The following is a 20,836-nucleotide window of genomic DNA, read 5'->3' as shown; positions in this document are numbered from 1 at the left end:
AAAGCTATATTACCTTCTGTTGTTTTGAAGTGAGTCCTTTGCTAGCTTTACGGATTAAATTGTTCTTATTGACAAGGAGTTTAAAGGCGTGCCATATTTCATTGGAAAGCTCTATTTGTCTACTGATTATTATCAAATATTCTAATAGGCATCTATCGAGTCGTCATGGTTTTCTTTTAAATCCTCAATTTTTTTATCAATCGCTCGTCTAAAAGGAGACATGTTAAAGAAGTTAATTTACAAACAAGAATGGCTGAGTAAGCCATTGCATCATCCCACGAAACTTTACTACGAATGATGACTGAACTCCTCTATAGAATTCCAACCAGTCTTGCTCGAAGTCAACGAAGTAATTCAATAGGTGCAAGAAGTGAGCATGGTAGTGATGCAATTGATTCTTCCAGTTTTGCTCATTGGATCATAGATCAAATGATGAGAGCTCCTGAAGGAACGAATAAGAGTATTCAAATTTATTTAGCAGAATTTGTAGGGTCACTTAATCTCGAGGAATATTGTGATTGAATTGTATCTTTGGAACAGATGGAATGAAATAAAACTGAAGTTGGATGAGAAGTTTCTCTCCTTGGATTATCCTCAAAACTCTTTATCGTCAATTCCACCAATTACACTAGAAGAATGTTTAATCTGTTATTGATTATACTGAGCAATTCTATAAGCTAATGAGCCAAATTATCTTGAATGAAAATGGCAATCAACTTGTGGTTGGTTATATACTCAACTAACAAGATGAACTTTTGATGCATTCAATTGGGTCTCTAAAGGAGGCTGAAGATAAAAGTAAATGGAGACCATTCAACAAGGTCCAAAGTACTAAACTACAACAAAGAAAATGGTATTCCAAGGAAAAAGGGTAGAATGTATGAGCATCCAAACCCACATGTTGGGGGAGGAAATAAAAATCAACTCAAATATTTGAGATATAATAAACTCGACCGGTGTTCTTACGAGTGTCATAGAGAGTAATCTTATGGAAGAGAATAATGAGCTCATCTGTGATAAAGAACCTAAAGGTGCTATCCAAGAAGAAAGCTATGAGTCAAATTTTGAGGGTGAAAAATCTTATTATCCAATGCAATATGACGACAGTCCAAGAAGATGATCGATGACTTAGAATAATATTTTCAAGACATATATTACTTGTTTCATAGAAAAAAAATATCTTCTAATGATTAATTTAGATAGTATAGATAATATGGTTTCAAAACTTATAGTGGATAAACTAAAACTTGTAACTGTACATCATCCAAAGCTATATAAATTTTCATGGTTCAAGAATGGTGAAGAGATTTTGGTGTCTAAAAATACAAGATCAAATTTTGTATTGGAAGGGACAAAGATAAACTTTGTTTTGATGTACTTCTTATAAATGCATGTCATTTATTTTTTAAGTAGATGACAATTTGATCAAAATGCTCACTAAACACTTAATCTCTGGTCAGAGTAAAGTTTCAATTGTATCCATTCAAAAAAGCTCCTACCACTGTAAAATCTAAAAGATTATTTAGTTTAATAACTTACAAAGAGTTTGAGCCATCTTACCGGAAAGGGAATGTTGCTCATGTATTGGGGCTAAGAGAGATGACCCAAGAAGCCAAAGAGATTATAAAAGAAGTGAAAAGTTTGTAGATTCGACTTTCAATGACCTTCCAACTCGTTTATCCCCTTTCAATGACTTTCAATGACCATTGGAAGGACATTTGTCATGATAGACATAAAAGAAGAACCTTAATTAGCTTCGAATTAACATCTAAATCAGACAATTAAATTTCAATTTAATAGAATGAACCATAACACATTATTTGGCAAGCAGAACTCGACGAAGTTGAATGGGTCCGACAATGCCGCACCACATGCAACCAGTAGCTCTATAATCAATAGCAACTCGGCAATCAAGGAGGAGGCTCACACGACATACAACAGTAGCTCTATAACAAATTCGATAAGCTGAACTCGACGGTTGGGTTATTTGACAATGATAGTTGTTGATGAACAAATGTGTCGTGGTTAGATAGTGCCGATCGGCGTTGGTCGAGATCGGGATTGATTGGTGACTCCTTGGTGCCGGGCGAGTCGCACTCCCGTACCAAGTCCCTCACCGTCGATGAGTGGTAGCCCTCCTACAAAATGATCTTCGTCGGGTGGTACCCCGTTGTGGCCCCTCCGACGAGCAAGTTAGTAACGAGAGGGATTGTTTTTTTCCTTCTCCGCTTTTTTCTCCCCCTGACCGGAGGCCAGTCAGGGGTTTTATACTGTGACGCGTAGGATGATGATGCGTCAGACGGTACCGTCTCGAGCCCTCGGGATGGGACGTGTGACGTAAGGCTTTGACTTGACGTGTTATGTCGACTGTGACGTGTTCAGATTGTCAAAATATATCATACCAGTAGTGTCTCTGTATTCTCCTTGCTAACACTTGCAAGGGATTCAGCAATGCTACTACAGTAGCTCAACAAGTCAAGATTGCGACTCATCATATCTTTCGATTAGGCACAATAATAGATTAATGAGGCCACTACAAGTGCATTTGACAACACATTTGAAATATGTATAGTGAGAACCAAATACGTATTTCGAATATGAATATTATAAATATTCAGTGAATTTTGAAATATAATTCTATGAAACGATTCTTATATTGCACACATTTCCATGGGTCCTCCACGAAAAACAGTAGGCCAAATTCGCACTCCAATTACACTTCATACTCCAACAATGGCTGGGCGTGGTCTAACCGTAATTACGGCTGCAACATCTCGTGCTCGACACCGGCAGCGTAGAGCTTTGCAGTTTGCAGTGTACCTCCCTTGGGTGATACAAAGTGGCGTCGGTGTGCCCAAACAACAACAACAACAACACAGACAGATTACATTAATTATTGGCATGCCATGCATCAGCACACGGGCATGCTCCGGCAAGACTACAGCTTGCGTGCGTCGGAAAGACGTAAGGGCAGCTTGTCATGTGAACGACAAACAACAGCTGCGCGTGATCGCAGCACACCGCCCCCCGGCAAGATGTGTGAGCCAAGATCTTATAACAATTCATCATATAATTTGCTTTAGTGGCGGTAGCTTAACGGGAATCACTTCTCTGACTCATCTTATTATGTGAGCCATGAGTTGGGGGTGGGTAACGACATGTGTCTAACATATTAACATGAAGTATCAAGTGATCGATATCTCAACATCACATGGTTATCATATGACCAACACTTCAGCAACCATCTCTCATAATTAGCATTGATAATAGGAGTAACAATTCAGATAGTCCACCAAAAGCACTTTTAGTAATAATGCTATTCAAAACATTGATCGAATCATTTGAAATCAAAATTAACTGAAGCATCAGAAGGCATTTGTTGGGAATGCTCCCAACGTAGTTCTTTAGGATTCGACACCTCCGAGGTCAAACGAGTGTGGTGTCGGTCGAGATTAAACTGTGATGCTTCTAGAATCGAAATAGGACTGACTGTTCTAATACAAGAATTGAGAGGAGAAACAAAGTGATGTAAAGGTGAAATATTTAACATATGACAAAGAATTAATTATATGCGATAGTTTTGCGGCAATAGAAACGTTATCTTATGGGAATAGAGTTTATTCTTTATTCAGGCATCAAGCTTTAACATGCAGCATGGGTTGCTTACTAAAAAAGTAAATGCCTTCAGGAAGTACAACTTATCGATCACCTTTTATTATGAGATTATTGGATTTGATCTCTAACTAAAAAAAGTATACAGTTAACCTTTTCTTCTTTAAAGTTTTAGAAAAGTGATAAGTAAAAAAAATAGTATTGCATCGTGAGTGAATGATTATCTTTTTAAAGAACATCAGCTTTGCTTATTAAAAGTCTTTACAAAACAAATATTTGTCATGAAAGAAGCGAAGATTGACGAGACACTTTGGAAGGAGCTGACTATAAATTCTAAGGAGAATGATGCAGCGGCATAATCTAATTTTAGATTATTACAAATTAATATATTTGATTTGACTATAAATAATAATCTAAGGAGAAACATATATATTTGATTTGACTATAAATAATAGAATGATTTGATTCATTCATCATCTTGCGTGATCCTTTTAATAAATAAAAATCTATCTAAATATGATTAAGTCCTCTAACATAAATATAAGCATCATATTCTATTTTTATCCATTAGATTAATTCAAATTTAGATTCTTGCACTCACATTGTAAATATTTTCCGCCAAGTCCCTCACCAAAATTTGACGCGCACAAGAGTTGTCAGAATAAGAGCAGGCACACAACGGCACAGCACACAAGGAAGAGCCAAATCTGATGGAGAGACCGTTTCAGCTCCATCTCCTGCCTTCTGAGCCTGCCGCTGCCGACGTCGCCGCCCATGTGGTAAGGACTCGAGTAGTAAATGCCTGGCCACTCTTGATTCCGGAACACCCACGGGAGCACCGCCATCACTAACCCCCCCAGCAGCCCGCCCGCCGTAGAGTGGATCACCCTCGTCGCTCCCGACGTGTACTCCCACCCGTGATTAGGGTGCTGGTGGTGACGGCGAGAATACGGTCGGGTCTCCGGGTACCGTTGTTCCTCGTTCGCTCCGGGCGACGGGGGGTGGGCCGGCGATGGGCGGCGCGGTAATTCGAGGTCCGGGCGGGGCTTCTTGGCGCCGTGGCGGCCGCCGCCGTAGAGCGGCACCAGGGCGTCATGGTGGAGGGCGGCCTTGCAGACGGGGCACTGCTGCGGGGCGGCGCCGTCCGCCTGCTGCAGCCACCTGTAGATGCATGGCCAGCAGTAGAGGTGGCCGCAGAGAGTGACGACCGGCTCCACCGCGAAGTCCAGGCATATGTTGCAGTCGAAGCACGCGCTGGCGGAGGCCTGCGCGCCCGCGTCCGTCTCGCACTTGTTCCGAGGCTCGTCACTGCAACGGCGTTCCGCCGTCGGGAGTGGCGCTTCGGCTACCCGGTGGGCGTCCATGTCGCTTCAGCCCGGTGGACACAAGATCGAACAAGTAGCCCAAACAAAACAAGCTCTCCTCTGGGCAAGACCACGGCCGAAGGCTTTTTTGTCTGGTGCACAGAAAACTAGAGGAACTCCTGCTTCCTTATCTAAGCATGGGAAGAACGCAGGGCTGAAAGTAAAACACCCAAGAAAGAATCAGTTGTTTTATTATCTAGATTTATGAATAGATAAGGATGGATAGACATATCCGTATATATAAAAAATGTTTGTTTTTTTTTTTTTTTAATCATGACAAGTGTGCATCATGATCTTTAGGTACAACCTTCTGAAAGGGAAGCCATTGGATGTGGTCCTCCATGATGAAGTAGGAGCCGGTTGTTAAGCATGAGCATCAGCTGCGGCACCTACCGTTCACTTAGTGAAGACAGCAGGAAGGTAGGAGGTCAAACACACAAATGATATGATGGACCAAATGGCAACGCAATTGCCTATCTATCCTCTTTCATTTTTATATATTTTTCATATTTATTTATATATACATAGATGGACTCATATTTCTATTAGAAGATGAACACTGCTACTTGTCTCACACACACATATCTCATGATTTCAGGTCTCGATGTCATGTTACTATGTAAACTCACCAATAACCAATCAAGATTAATAATATGAAGAGCCATACCCACCTTACTTATCACAAGCCTCATAAGAAAGTATATGGATAACAAAGCAGACGATCACAAGTCATTATCCTAGAGAGTGAGTTGTTGAGATAATTATTGTGCTTATCAAGACGTTGCAGAGGAAAAAAAAAAAGGAAATGCTGCAGCGAGATGAGAAAGTGTCGCTATCAAACGGACAAAAAAAGGACGCATCAATTGACCAGAAAGCACACAATCACAAAGTCATTTATCACAGCCCCCCACACCACAGTCTTCGATGCGTCATTTGTACAGACTTTATATTCCCAAGTCTTCAGTCTCGGCAATTCAATATGAACGGAGCTTTATTGATTTTAGCTGGAAGGTCCTAACGCATTACACCTAAAAGATCTAATGAACTCTTCTTCTTCTTCTTCTTCTTTTGGTTATAAATGTCATATTTTCATCCTTTGTCCGCTGTTACTTGGTTAGCATGGCTATTTTATTGGGAGATTTTAAATATACCTAAAGGTAGGGATAAGAGAGAAAGAAAGCTTAAGAATACATACAAGTTCAGAAGGCAAAGTCAATAATAAATGACTGTAAGCAAAAGAACAAACCCTTCAAGATAGTTATTCTGGAGCAAAACAGGGAGTGAGTATACATCAGTTTTTACCTATGGATTCTGGAGGCACAAGAAAAAGACAAGAGAGAGACTTCAAAACACTGTTACAAGTCCTTTACTCAGATCTGGTTCTGACTTTTCATGACTCTTTGGTCAGACATTTAATTCAACAAAAGGCACAAAACTTCAATTAAGAAAACCTAACCTTTTGTTAAGAAATTATTTATCTAATATCTACTTCTAAAAGTTACCAAGTAACCGTGAAGAAAAGCCACATAACTGCATTTACAAAAACCTACTTGTGCCATTTTCTTAATACAATATTAATCTAATATCTACTTCCAAAATTACCAAGTAACTTTGAATCATTTGCCATGGTATATGTTACGGATACAGGTATAACCCAGCAGTTCAACTCAGTAACTCAGTGAAGCTTGGAAAACAAACTCAATGAATTAAAAAGATACATATTTCAGTAAAAATCATCTTATAAATAAAAATATTCTCAATCATAGATTTCGATTAGTTTATCATAAATTTCAGAAACTTAAGTTATCAGAAAAGACAATAACCATAAAAAGATTTTGATTGAGCTACTATGGATCTCCAAAAATATTTATGAATTCTAACGCGACATTTCTATTTGTTTTCATATAAACTAGTGAGTAACTCTGCAGCTTGGGCTACAAATACAAACACAACTGTATATCCTTTTTGTTTCTGCTCCTAAAATAAAGCATCAGTCACTTGATTATGCAGTTCACAGAATAGCCTACCTAAACGGAGAGTCCTCCTCCACCTACCCAACAACAATAACAAGCCTTAGGTTTCAACCACTGACACAATCGTAAATCATTCGAGAAGTCATCGTAAATAGCATACTTATTTATAAGAACCAGATTTGACCGTCCAATCCCAAGGAAATCCAACCATCAGGCAGTCAAATGTGAACATTAAATCTAATATATTATAAGAACGAGTTGAATCAGATACAATGGATCAGTTTTTTTCTATAAATTATTAGTGCTAACCACTTGAAAATGATTAAAAATTCGTTTTTGACAGATTTGTGATAATTATTGACTTTTGTTTTCATCATAAATTAGAAGAGGAATCGACCTAAGTTACCATCTTGTAAATTATTAAAGCCAAGCTCTTGCAGTTGTTTTTTTTCATATTTATGCTACTTTATATAATAATAATAATAATAATATTTTTATTTACTAAGAATTGGATGAACCATTCAAAGCTAGCCCAAATAAATTAACGAATAACCTACTGTTATCCAAATAAGAGTGGGTCATAGTTTTAGCATCATGCCCCTAATCAAAATCGAATTGATGTTTGACCTGATCAATGCATTCATTTTTCTATATCTTTAGCTTGTTAAATTCTACCCACAAGACAAACAAATTATGAAGAACTGGCTCATCCAAACGCATTCCACTTCGAGAACGCAGTCGATGAATCCTTCACATTAAAAAAAGATTTAAGAATCTAATTGGAGAGAAGATCACCAGAAGCAAAGAAAGAAATCGGGAACGAACCCTTCGTCTCGTCGTACGAGAACGATCTGAAATCAAAGAAGAAAAAGGGGGGAAAAGAAGCACACATTGCGAAAGACACGACGCGAATGGCAAACGTTCGTCATTAGGGTTGTGGATCAACAAGTCATCTGTGCTCGATCCATCCACCACGAAACAAGAGAGACGAGAAAAGAAAGATTTGTGGCAACGACGTACCGATTGGGATCCCTTCCTCCGCATTCTCGAGGCGGAGAAGGCGATGGGGGTCGTTGGGGGAGGCGTCTCGTCTCTTTCGTTCGAATGGATTTGCTCTGAACCAGACTAACTATGAGATTGATATATACGACGGACCGAGCCCGAGTCGTTCGTCCGCGCCGTATCCTTTCGACAGCGATGCCGTCTATATAGGAGGAGGGAAATGGAGGAGAAGGGAAATCAAAATTAAGAAAAAGAACCATTTACTTGTATTTTCTTTTTATTGCATGGTGATTAAAATACATGTCTTTTTTACCAATATTCATTTGAAATATAATTTATATTTATTCATTATCATCTAAGAATAATAGCAAAACAGACAAACAAAAAAGTCCTATTTTTTAATTAAATTGAGAGTATTTAAATTTTATTTAGCCACCAATAGTTGTTCCACGACTTGTGTCTTCTTTCGTTGCGTCGTCGGACGGGCACAATATTAATCTGTGGGCGGTATGTATGAACGCATGATGCAGCGATGAGCGGCGGCTCTCAGGGGGTTGGTTGGACGGTGTGTGTCACACTGAATGAATTGATAGGACGTCACCGAGCCTGCTTTATGAGTCCCAAGTAGCCGAGTGTTGATGTTACGTCGCTCCAACCATCGCCTTTCTTATTGAATGAAACGACGTTGCGATCTCTGTCAACCTTCTCAGCGATGGCCATTGACAACGTCCCTTTCCCACTTTTTTCGCTGACATTTAATCCAAGCTTTTGCAGGGCGAAGCCACACTGCCGTCGTAGGAAAGCAAGCCTTCTTCTACCCAATGGGCGGACCCTCGCGGCTGCAAGTGCCAGCAGCAGCAGCTGCAGCGGATGGGGCCATGTGAGGCGTCGACCGGCCACCTCCTCGGGAGACGCGAACGCCAGCAGCAGCTCATCGAAGTCTGCAGTGCTGGCCACCCACCGGATGCGGAGAGTACGACCACCTAATCTGTGGACAGGACTAATCCCTGTTTTGCTCATCCTCCCATTAAGAATCGAAAACCACGGTGGGTCAAACAAGATAATTAAGTCTCCCTCGTCAGATAGCCGCCTTAAATGAAAATAGAAAATGGTGCAGACTACTAAACCTGATCAGATCTATATTTGTCAAGATCAAAAAACTTGAATCGGAATAAAAAAAAAGAAAAGAAAAGATAGCGAAAATGAATTGAGCCACAAAAATTGTTGTTACTTCCCTCTTAACAAATAGTTCAAGATCTGCCTTCAAATTTTCCTATAATAGTTTTGATATCATTTGTCTAGACGGTTCTTAAGTGTTTGATTAATTGATATCGATAAATTATATTGATTATTGATGGACAAAGAAATTAAATTTATCCAAAGGGATATATCATTTAGGGATGTCAATTATAGTCATGCAAACTCGGGAATGGAGAAATAGATAAGGTTGGTAGATATTTTATATTATCTATGCAAATAAGAGGCAGGGATAAATAGAACACACCTCATATTTATACCCGACCTATTTATATGTAGGGTAAGATATTGGACCCAAACACTAGATGGTCAAGTTTTCATTATTTAAATTAAATTAAAAAAATTTTGATTGAAATAATTATGATTCAATTAAGAACAATTTGATTCAATCGAGTCCAATAAAACATCTATTCATTCAACAATAACATCTTCTCCTCGTGACCACATGCGTTGCATGCGCTCATTTAATCGCATGCGACATCATAGTGATTGTTTGACTTTGTTTTTATTGGTTCTCCTCTCACCATTTGCAAACGATGAATAGTAAACAACAATGATGATTCTTTGCTATTCTTATTTCTTTCTCCTCCTCTTTCTATCACACACTCCTTTCTCCCTCCTCCCTCTTTCCCCTTCATCTAGCCCCTCAATTTCTCTCTCTCTCCTCCTCAACACAATCGCCCTCGTCCACCCCATAGCCCTACTTAGTCGATCATTGTAGCTCTCACCTCCTTCACCATTCCTTTCCTCGATCCTCCCCCATTTTCCCCTTATTTTTCTCATGAATTATGATAATTATATATATATATATATATTAGTATTATTAATTAGGTATATATATATTAGTATTATTAATTAGGTTTGATAGTAGTTTTATTTTTAAAAAAATTAAATAAATTAATTAGGAAGATACATAGAACTTATGAGTTCCTCACACCTTATGGGGATTCCCCATCCTTGCCCTCATACTATCTAGATAAGGAATAGGGCGAGGATTGGGGATAGTGGATGAGATGAGGATGGAGATAAGGGAAGCATTACCTTTCTCACCTTGTCTCGTTGATATCCCTAGTATCATTGTTTAGATTGATAGATTACAAATGTTATTTTGGGTGATTGTTATTCTGTATCTAGTCACGGAGAGATTTGAGTATCATATGATAAAATGTCTTGCTTTGTGTTGAAATATTTGAACATTGGAATATTGTATTTGGTAATATGTTCTTAATACTATTATTTTACAATGAGATTAATATTAGTAACATGATTAATATTTTGTGAAAATTGAATGTCTTGTGTAAATTTTATGTGGTCATGATGTTTACTGGTATCACTTTTCTCAACTTTATGAATGTAACCCGAGTATAACTCGAGCGTAACTAAGGTATTTTCTTTAAACTAATCCAAACTTTTCTAGAACTATTGACACATGATTCTAAGATATTTAATATCATTTTTTTCTAATTTCTTATGGTTTTAGGGTGATAAAATTTTAAATAAAGTATTTTTGGGTTGAATTTGTGATCGAGTATAACTCATTGAATTTTCACTAAATCTATCCAAATTTCTCTAGAACTAGTAGCGTGAGATGATAATATCTTTAGTATTATTTTGTTTTTATGAATATATGATGACTAATTTTTAAAATATGATATTTTTTGGGTAAAATCTATGATCGAGCATAACTCGTTGAATTTTCATCATATCTATCCAAACTTCTCCAAAACTAATGGGGTGAGATGCTAATATGTTTAGTATTATTTTTTCTATTTTGTATGAATTTAGGATGATTAATTTTTGAAATAGGATATTTTATATTAAATTTGTGATAGAGTATAACCAAGTATAATTCGAGTTAATTTTTATTAAATCAATCTAAACCTCTCTAGAACTATTAGTACATGATTTTAAGGTATATAATATTATTTTTCTTAATTTTTATAAACTTAACGTGATTAAAAAATTTTAAATAGGATATTATTACATTGAATCTATGATCGAGTGTAACTCAAGTTAATTTCTAACAAACCAATCTAATTTTTTTTTAGAACTACTAGCATTATTATAAGATATTTAGTATCACTTTTTTATATTTTCTATCAATTTATGATAATTAAAATTTTTAAATAGAGTATTAGCCCTAAGTAGTCACACTACAAGTCTAGACGATACCATTGCCTAAGGAGGTACCATCACTTATTTAAGAAATTATTTTTATTGAATATGTGAACAAATATAACTCGAATTAATTTTCACTAAATCAATCCAAACTTTTCTAAAACTACTAGGATATGTTTCTAATTCATAAGAATTTTAAGATAATTTTATATAAAAATTAATATAATTTTAGAGTTTTTTAGTTTTCTGATATATTTAGAATACTTTTATATATAAATATAAATATAAATATAAATATATATATATATATATATATATATATATATATTATATTATATATTTTGTCAATGAATATAACTCAAGTGTAACCCGATTGTAATTTTAAGTGTAATGACTTTTAGGAGGAGAAGGTGGAGGAAGAGGGGAGGGAGCGAGTAGAGGTTTAGAAAAAGGTAAAGGAGGAAGAAAATGAAGAGGGACAGGGGGAGGTAGAGAAAAAGAAGGCTAATGGGAGAAGGAGGAGGAGTGGGGGTAGAGAGTGAGGAGAGGAGATAGTGGAGGTAGAGAAGGAGACGGAGATAAAAGTGTGAGGCAAAGTGAGAGAAAACATAGGTAGAATTGGAGGTAAAATGGAAGAAGAAGATGAAGAGAGAGAAAGAGGAGGAGGTAGAGTGAAGATGGAGAAGGTGAGAGAATATTTTATAAAAAATTAAAAGATAACCAATATGATTTGATTCATCTTAAAAAAATCAATTCAACTCTAAAAAACTAAAGTTAAATCTAATCAAAGGATAATGATTTTTTTTTTATAATTTTATTTTGGTTAAAGTTTTTCAAAAATATCCCTGCTAAAAATAAAAAAAATATATGAAGGCCCATTCGATGAAAGTCTATATTACTGGGAGCTTTCAGTAAATAGCCCTAAGCTTACTTGTTTTCTGGATTATAAGGATTCCATGGATGGACGGAGGGAACAGGTGGAAACATGTTGTGAAGTCAAATAATCCTGGAATAAATAAACAAAACTCACATGCAGCGCAGTCGTGCAGGTTAAAATCCCCGTATGGCCCACAATATATCGTTCGGTGGAGAACCCCAAAGCAGCCCTCAGAAAAGGCATCACCAGCCGCACTCAATTCACAAGGACAGACAGTATAATATATAGTCTTTATCATCCTGCACCAATAAAAATTACCCATCAGCTATACAAAAACAAAAATGTTTTCGAGGCGATAGACACTGTTCGGATACTCGATCTAAACAAATAGATGGGGTTAGGTTAGGTTTCCGACAGTGTTTGAACAGCTGTAAGAAAATATCACTGATAATGTGAGCCAAGGAAATACTTGATACAATCCAACCTACTTGAACAGTAGTCAAACATCCTTCAATCGAAAACAGGAGGATTCAAATAGGAAATTAAGTAACGTACCTGCTTTGACTTTAGATTAGGACGAGGTTCTTGAGCACCCGAGCCATTGCCATTCTAGCAACCATTCCGGGCATTAGCCAATTCCATTCAGCACAGCGATAGCAGAATATCCTACATAAATTTTGAAGGGGCAAACTTAGAAACTGATAGCAGATTTATGTATGCCATGACTCATTGTAACTTACCCAACACCACCAGGTCCAGAGACGTACCTCATAGGAGCCAAAGATCTCCATGATATGTTCTTGCATTAGGGAAGAAAATGTTACATCCACGTTTCATGTGGGAAGAACATTGTGCATAAGCAGCAGTTGGTTTGATTCCAAGCAACACTTTTATTCTTCAAATTCCACTTAGGTAGTGTAGCAGATTGAAGGATATCCAACTCGAGCAAATCGTTCACCATGTACACGGTATTATTACAAGGAGAACATTGCCCAGACTCACATAGATAGCCTTTTGAATTCCAAGAGTCCAGTACCCAGAACACAAATGTGTCTATCTCACTACAAACTTCTCGATTGTCGAAACAAGGGTACTCTCTGGCACAGCCCCAATCACAGCATCTTTCTTTTCACCATTTCTGAATATCATCACAGTGGGGATGCTTCGAATACCATACTGTGTAGCTATGTCAGGGTTGTTGTCTGTGTTGAGCTTGTAACACTTGATCTTTCCTTCATAAGCCTTCGCTAGCTTGACAATGGTTGGCTCAATCATACGACAAGGACCACACCATGGAGCCCAAAAATCTACAAGCACCGGCGTCTCAGACCCCACTACAAGAGACTGCCAAGTCATCTTAGATACTTCAGGAACTGTGGTAGGGTGATAAAAGTGGTTAAACAAAGAAAAAAAAATCAATTAAAAAGCCAACCGAACGTTATTGAGTTAAAGATATATCAGAGCCACTTAAGCTTGAATTCATCAAAAATTTCACAAATATGTTACAACAAGAACTATTACAAAGTGTCTACTCCACAGCGACATGAAATAAAATCAAACTTACATGCAAAGCCTTGTGTCTTAGACATACAGTCAATTACAGGTTGCTATTTGGCTTTTGGCACAAGCTGAACGCATCAGGCCCAATCAGATCATTGAGCCAGGTTGAATAGGGTCTTTTTTTAATATTAAAAAAAGGAACGGTGGGTCAGGGTTGGAAAATCTAAACCTTGCTTCCACTTGGGTTTGATTGAATTTGGTGTAAAATCCAATCCAAGTCCAACCATAACAAATGCCAAACATAGATTAACTTAACTTTACCCCAATTAAACCCAATGCATGAATAAATAGTATATACAATATATATTGTTTGCAGCATCATTTTTAAACTTTTAACCACAAGTACTTGGTGATAATATGAACTAAGTAACCTGATTCAAACCAACCCAACCCGCTCCATCTTTACGACAAACTTAGTTCTAACTGAGATTAGGTTGGTCAAGGTTCGAAAATTACAATCCAAGACGAGTTAAGTAGGAATTCAGGAACTTATTCTCCAAACTTTCAGGTTAGACTTTCAATCCAACAGAGTTGTGATGCCGGTAACGAAAACTAAGGATGGATACATCTAACTTCCTGATTCCAAAAATCTCATATAATTCCAAGTCTAGAATCAGGAGATGTCTTGTAAAGGTGATTACACTTTGGTTCAGGCGGTCAGTGGCTCTAGCGGAACTCAAAATACAGTTAGGCCTTGTTCACAGGCAAGAAATGTGTAAAGAACTTCACGCACTCAGCTAAAGGACGCACGTCAAGCAAAAAGGATGGAGATAAATATCATTATGAACTAGTTATGAATAAGATGTTTTAAAAAAAGTGCAGTAACATAAAATGCAAGTATGAATTCTATATACCGATAATGTAAAAGTACAACATTAAAATATCATGCATCATTTGAAACTCCAACTCAAGAAGGTGCCTTTTATAGGTTCAATACTTTCCCATTGGTAGACAACCTTAGACTGGCAGATGCCAGTCCGGCAACAACCAATAGTTATCTCAAATTGTTTGTCAATACATTGAGATAATGAATTTCTTTACATTTCTACTTCTCAATATTTTCTATATGCTCCAGAGGATAATTTAGTAAAAGATAAGACAATAGTGATGGGAAGAGAAATGGAAATCGTCAGAAGCATGAAAACAAGACAGCTGATGGTTTTGCTAACAAAGGATTTTTTGAGTTTTATAATGCAATGAAATTGCTTTCTTCCTGGACAGCAGACTGCTGGTTCTTAGGCCTCAGTTCAAGGTTGACAATTGTTACACAATGAACCATGTCTTGCACCTTAGGTCAAGGTCAGTAAAGTGTTCAAACAAAAATATTACTGTTAATGGACGATTCCATTGGATCAGCTTGCGTTAAAAAGTCTTTCGTTTTCTCCTTTACGTGAATCATAGTATTCAATTTCACTAAAGGTCAAATTTTGAATTGTCGTCATTTAGAAATGCTGCTTTAATAAAGAATAATAATTTCTATAATATCTAAATTCACAAAATCAAGTTGCCAAGAGGAATCTTCTTATAGATGAGAAATTGACTTAGATGCTCAGAGAGGGATAGAGATGATGCCCAGGCATATGAATAGAGCGAGTTGCCACCATGAAGACCATTATAGTGGTAAGATGGAATTTCGAAAAACTTTGGCTTCATGATGCTGCAACAGAGAGCATAATATCTCTCTGAAAACAAAGCAAAAGAAGTTCTTCATTGTCATAGTTTCAACTTTTCCTAACCAGACAAACCAGCGATTAATGCCAGAAAACCACATTCCTTCTCCAAAAGTTGCTCACAACCACAAACAATCACTCCAATTTAACCACTACACCGAGGGACACTACAAACATCAATCGTTCAAGGCAACAGAACTTAGGGAGGTAAGAAAACCATACGCTGGATGGTCGCCTCCGAGGCCTCACAAACCACGGCGCCGCGGCGGACCGCCATCAAGCTGCCGGCCAGCCGCTTCGCGGGCGAAATCGGGCGAACACGCGAGGACATCCTCAGGCCATCGAAGCTAGGGAGAAGCCTCGTGTCGCAGCGACCGCGGGGAGAGGAAGCCTGGGACACGGCTGCCGCCCTCGGCGCCGAGGCTGACGGGGCCAGGCGGGAAATCGCCATCGATTCGACCACGGTGGCCGCCATGCGAGCAGGAGGATGGGACCGAAATGGGAAAGGGTAGGGTTTCAGAGAGCGATTGATTTGGTGGGAGGGAGGACGCGTGTCAGCTAATTAAACCATGTGGTAAGAGCGTCCTACAAATTATATTGGGCCGAGAATAGGCCCAATTCATGTATATTGGGCTTCGATAAGGCTCAATTAGTCACCATATAAGACTGCATCTTCGCAAGTAGTTGCATAATTACATCATATCTGATGTTCATATCAAAAAATTACGATATATTTCCGGATGATATGAAGTTGATCCATCAAAACCATCATAATGTTCAGCAGAGGTGGCATGAACTTTTGAATGCCGGTGTTGTGAAGTTGCATTACAAGAAAAAGAAACTGAAAATTAAATGAAATATGCTTTATATGCAAATTTGTCAAACAAAAAAAACAAGAAAAGATTAGTACAAAACATTTTGGTCAATGTTGTGGCAAATTTTTTGCTTATTTTTCTTTAATCACAAAGATGAAACTTAGTTCAAGATGTAAAACGGAATTATCGACACCAAATTGAAATATTTTATCTCACAAACAATTACGTGCATACATACATACATACATACATACATACATACATACATACATACATACATACATACATACATATATATATATATATATATATATATATATATATATATATATATATATATATATATATATATATGTTTATATATATTCTTTGAATAAAAATTTGGAGTAATCAGCTAATCTTATTTCTACTTGATTTTTATTATGTTGAGATGGTTGTACTTAATGATTATTACCTCAGTTAATACCAAATTCAGATGAGTCGTCAGATATTATGCATTCTTTTTCTTAGAAATTAGGGAGAAAGATCTTTGAATGAGCAATGAGATTTAATTTTTATTCAAAGGCTATATAGTTTGATATGCTATCAAAATTTACTTTTATTAGATGATGTTTTGAATCCTTAATTTTTAATAAATGTGTTTAATATGTTCTTACCAGAGTTATGTTTTAGGTGTAAAATTTATTGAATAACCAATGTCTTGGGTATAAAAAAAAAATATTTTGATACTATAAATCTTCATCAACGTTCTTATGGGTATGCCCATAGGGAGAGAAAATAGTGAAAAAATTTATGCAATTATTGAATGAGAATAGACTATTCTCTTATTTAATCTTTTTCTTTGTCTTTCATTTTTAATTTGTAGGGTTCGATCGATTTGACTAGAGACAATTAGCTTTTTTTATCAAAGTGGTCATCGGTCCGATCGATCAAATTGATCATAGGGACCTTAAAATTAGGGTTTATGTCATGGTTCCAAACACTAGAAACTAGTTCTAAGTGTGAGAAAACCAGTCATGGGTTTTTCTTTCTTGCCAATCATAATAACCCTTGATTGCACAAGTACATACAAGTCTAGGAGACTGATAACTAGGCTTAGATTATCTCCACCATCAAGCACTAAATTGCATTTCGCGTCACCTTCAAATGACTTCCAAATTGTGTGAAAAAGTTAAAAGGAGGCATGAGAAGCTTTATTTAATAATGACTAGCTCATGACACAATTGGAATTGGCATTTGGATCCCACATCTAAAGAAGCACTTGATTCATCATACTTTGAAGCTCCTCCACCAACCGTTGCAAACCCTGGCCACAATGCATAGGTAGATGTTTGAGATGATGATCAAAGAAAAAGGATGGCTTTGTTTCTCCTTTGTCGAGGGGGTGACGTACTTTCGATGGATTCAATGGTGTGCATCTACTTGGCACCTCAATGGTCATTCAACTTGTCCCAAAAGAAGTTTGCTCATTTGATTGATGCATGCTTTGTCGATCAAATTGGTCAATTCAGTTTTAATTTAAAAAATCATAAAAATACTGTTTTTGTGACTCCAAACAATAGAAACTAATTCCAAGTGTAGAAAACTCTACTAATACTTGTAGAAGTCCGACTGACATCCCTTAAAATCTCTTCATAGTTGAGTTGGATATTCTAATGTCCTATGCATAGTTGAGTTGAATATTCTAATGTCCTATGCCTAGTCAATAATAGTTGAAGTGAATCACTCCCATAATTCATCCTCTCTTCGGAAGAGCACGTCAGACCTCAGTTTTATACGGCACCTCTAATGGTGATTGTGTATGTACAATTCTAGAAGATTGATGATGACTTAGTCCAAAAATGTATCTATCCTACGTGAGATGGGACGGAAAGAACAACTTTAGAATGATTGACCACATCTTCAAGAGCTGAATTGCCTTCTGCTTCACCCACGATGACGATGACTAGTTGTGTGAGAAAGCTTAAAGGAGGCATGGGAAGCTTTACGTAATAATGAACGAGACATTCCATCTTTGTTTACCGCTGAAAGCTCATGACACACACACAATTGGATTTGGCATTAGGAATCCACTTGTAGAGTCACGCTTGATTTATACTTCGAAGCTCCACCAGCCATTGGAAGCCCCGGCCACGATGCACTGGTAGATACTTAACAGGTGAGGCATGCAAACTTTTAGCTTAACATATGACGATCAAAGAAAAGGATGGGGGTGCTCTCCTTCGTTGTGGGGGGTGATGTCCTCCTCATATGTTGAGTGATGTGCATCTACTTGGCACCTCAATGGTGATATATGATAACCAAGTTTACTCATGATCATGTTATTGAGCTCATTTATATACGGACTCTCTTTTGGAGTCTTACAATTCAAAGCTTGGTGTAATTGCTCAGCCTTAACCTTGGTCTAAAATGGACAATTTGAGTTCTAGAATCAATTATTTCAATTTTATTGAATTTGTGACCACGTATTTTCAAATTTTAATGTTTAATTTTTTTAATTTTTGAAATAATATCTTCAATTAATCATTTATTAAGTTATTGAAAGGGACAAATTCATCATTTGGATGGGCATTTGATTTTTAATCGTCAGTTCCCATTCTGATTCTAGATTCTAAGAATTGAAATTGACCACAAATCGATTTAGGTTTGATATTAAACTATTGATCTGATTTGATGTTGGTTCTTGACCGATTTGATATTAGAAATAGATATTTCTTGACCGCTGCTATCAAGTTGCAATAATGGCTATAATTTTAAGTGTGATCCTAAGAACTTGAAGCATGGAGAGACTTATAGGTGAACTAAAAAATCTTAAAAATTAGAGTTTAATTAATCTATAGGTACCTATGTATGCATCTCTTCTATGTTTTTGTTAGAAGATCATGTTTAAAAAAAAAAATTCTTTAAGATTTATATAAAAGGACATAAAAAAAAATTATGAGTCAAATCAACGATACTTACGATGAACAATCGTGTTTTGTATGTAGGTAAGGAAAGTCGAACTATGTAAATCTTATATTAGCTTTTCTATTTATTTCCTTATTCTTATTTTATTAGAATTGTTTATGGATATAGGTGTTTGACCCCAAACTTGGTCTTACATAAAGTTAAAATTTTCACCCACAAGCCTTCTACTTGGGTAATTAAGAAGTTGGAATTCATACAAACAATGTTTGTTGTTTGAGTTTTGTGATATGTGGGCAGATTTATAGTTTAATATAGCCTTTATTTCAAACAATTATGCAGGCGATATAGATAAATCTGATCAGAAATCACATGTCCCAATTGAGATGTACAATACGTCGATATTTTATTTATAAATATATAGAAGTATTCTTCTTCAAAAACTTCATGTAATACTTGAGATATTTTCTTGACTTTATAGAAGAATCGCGGGGTGCGTGAAACCCAGATTCTAAGAATATTATGTGGAATCCAATTGGAATCTTCAATGACGAATCCAAGTAGGTCGAGAGACCATAGTGGAGAACAATTATGGAGGTGCCATGGATTGGATGTGGCTTATCAGGAAGGAGTTCTCAGTGTTGGGATTTCTCTGCGTGTGGGAATTGCCCGATCGTTACATTGGAGGGAATAAATGTTGCAAATGTCGGCCTCCACTATCTATCAGTGGCGATATAATTTGTTGTCGTTGTCAAATTAATAATGGCACAATACTCAGTGCCAATTTTATTTAATCCAAATCATTTTCTTTCTTTTTTTATAAGAAAAACCTAATATGCTATCAACCCTATGAGTTAAGATTATGACCACTCCAAACTCTTCACCTTCTAACGCATTTCTATCTATCAGAAAAATCTAAATTTGAATTGGATACATTGTATGACATCTAAAGGGTATATTTCCTAATTAAATAGGTGGTTACGTTAATTATATGTTATTCTTTGTAATTAGCTATATTTAATATTATGATCCTTTTATTTTCAAAAATTATATTGAGATTTATACTTATGAAAATAAAATATTTAACTTTATTTTTTGATAAAAATACTATAAGGTTTACCACTTAGCTGCATTGTCTATCTCACTTTGGTTTACTATTGAGCACGTGTGTTTATATTAATAGAGATGTAAGAAATATTGAGGGTTAGATGTTTCACTTTCGTAAATATAGAAATCTCAATAAATATATTATGAAATATAAGAAATGAGATGTATATATATATATATATTTGATTCAACTAATGTGAGATATAAAGTAGATGCATTTTCTATCCTCAAATAATTTTTTTTTTAACTCTTGCATATGCGATAACTCTCGGAAAAGGTCACATCAATTTTGGCACATCGAGTTTTGAGGATGAAGATCGAATGAAAGCAACCCATTTGCTTATAGGAGTGGAACCGTGGACATCTCCTCTCGCATAATTTTTGATGTACTTACGTGAGAGGAAACTTCGTAAGGTAGGTTAAGAATAAGGACTGTCCCTTTCCTCCTCCTCCCTCCTTCTCTAAATACTTTTGCTGTCAGTCCGTCGTTCAGAAGCCTTAGGAATCGTCGAAGCTGATAAGAATATATAGCAATGTCACGGCACCGAGCAATAATATCGACAACAGGCCTGATGGA

General features: G+C 36.6%; 2 protein-coding genes across 7 annotated transcripts; both read right to left on the bottom strand.

The window, feature by feature from the left end:
- Positions 1-4,147: 4,147 nt before the first annotated feature.
- Positions 4,148-8,118, bottom strand: LOC103985649 (E3 ubiquitin-protein ligase RMA1). 3 transcript variants are annotated; one of them, XM_065109546.1, is made up of 3 exons: positions 7,970-8,118; positions 5,284-5,375; positions 4,148-5,130 (listed from the first exon to the last, which is right to left on the bottom strand). In XM_065109546.1, exon 3 carries the CDS (start codon positions 4,974-4,976, stop codon positions 4,269-4,271), a length of 708 nt encoding a protein of 235 aa, XP_064965618.1. In that variant the 5' UTR covers positions 4,977-5,130; positions 5,284-5,375; positions 7,970-8,118; the 3' UTR covers positions 4,148-4,268. The 3 variants fall into 3 exon arrangements, with proteins under 3 accessions (XP_064965618.1, XP_064965619.1, XP_009401683.2); XM_065109547.1 differs by having other exon boundaries at positions 5,284-5,356; XM_009403408.3 differs by lacking the exon at positions 5,284-5,375.
- Positions 8,119-12,204: 4,086 nt separating this feature from the next.
- LOC103985650 (thioredoxin M2, chloroplastic) lies at positions 12,205-15,970 on the bottom strand. 4 transcript variants are annotated; one of them, XM_009403411.3, is made up of 4 exons: positions 15,656-15,970; positions 12,971-13,576; positions 12,759-12,869; positions 12,205-12,502 (listed from the first exon to the last, which is right to left on the bottom strand). In XM_009403411.3, exons 1-2 carry the CDS (start codon positions 15,906-15,908, stop codon positions 13,257-13,259), a joined length of 573 nt encoding a protein of 190 aa, XP_009401686.2. In that variant the 5' UTR covers positions 15,909-15,970; the 3' UTR covers positions 12,205-12,502; positions 12,759-12,869; positions 12,971-13,256. The 4 variants fall into 4 exon arrangements, with proteins under 4 accessions (XP_009401686.2, XP_018682111.2, XP_018682112.2 ...); XM_018826566.2 differs by having other exon boundaries at positions 12,971-13,537; positions 15,656-15,959; XM_018826567.2 differs by having other exon boundaries at positions 12,971-13,547; positions 15,656-15,796.
- Between the last annotated feature and the right edge of the window lie 4,866 nt (positions 15,971-20,836).

The sequence above is a fragment of the Musa acuminata genome, chromosome BXJ2-5 (genome assembly GCF_036884655.1).
Source record: "Musa acuminata AAA Group cultivar baxijiao chromosome BXJ2-5, Cavendish_Baxijiao_AAA, whole genome shotgun sequence".
NCBI lineage: Eukaryota > Viridiplantae > Streptophyta > Magnoliopsida > Zingiberales > Musaceae > Musa > Musa acuminata.
Note: the sequence above shows the minus strand (reverse complement) of the source record. Positions and strands in the feature narration are given on the sequence as shown.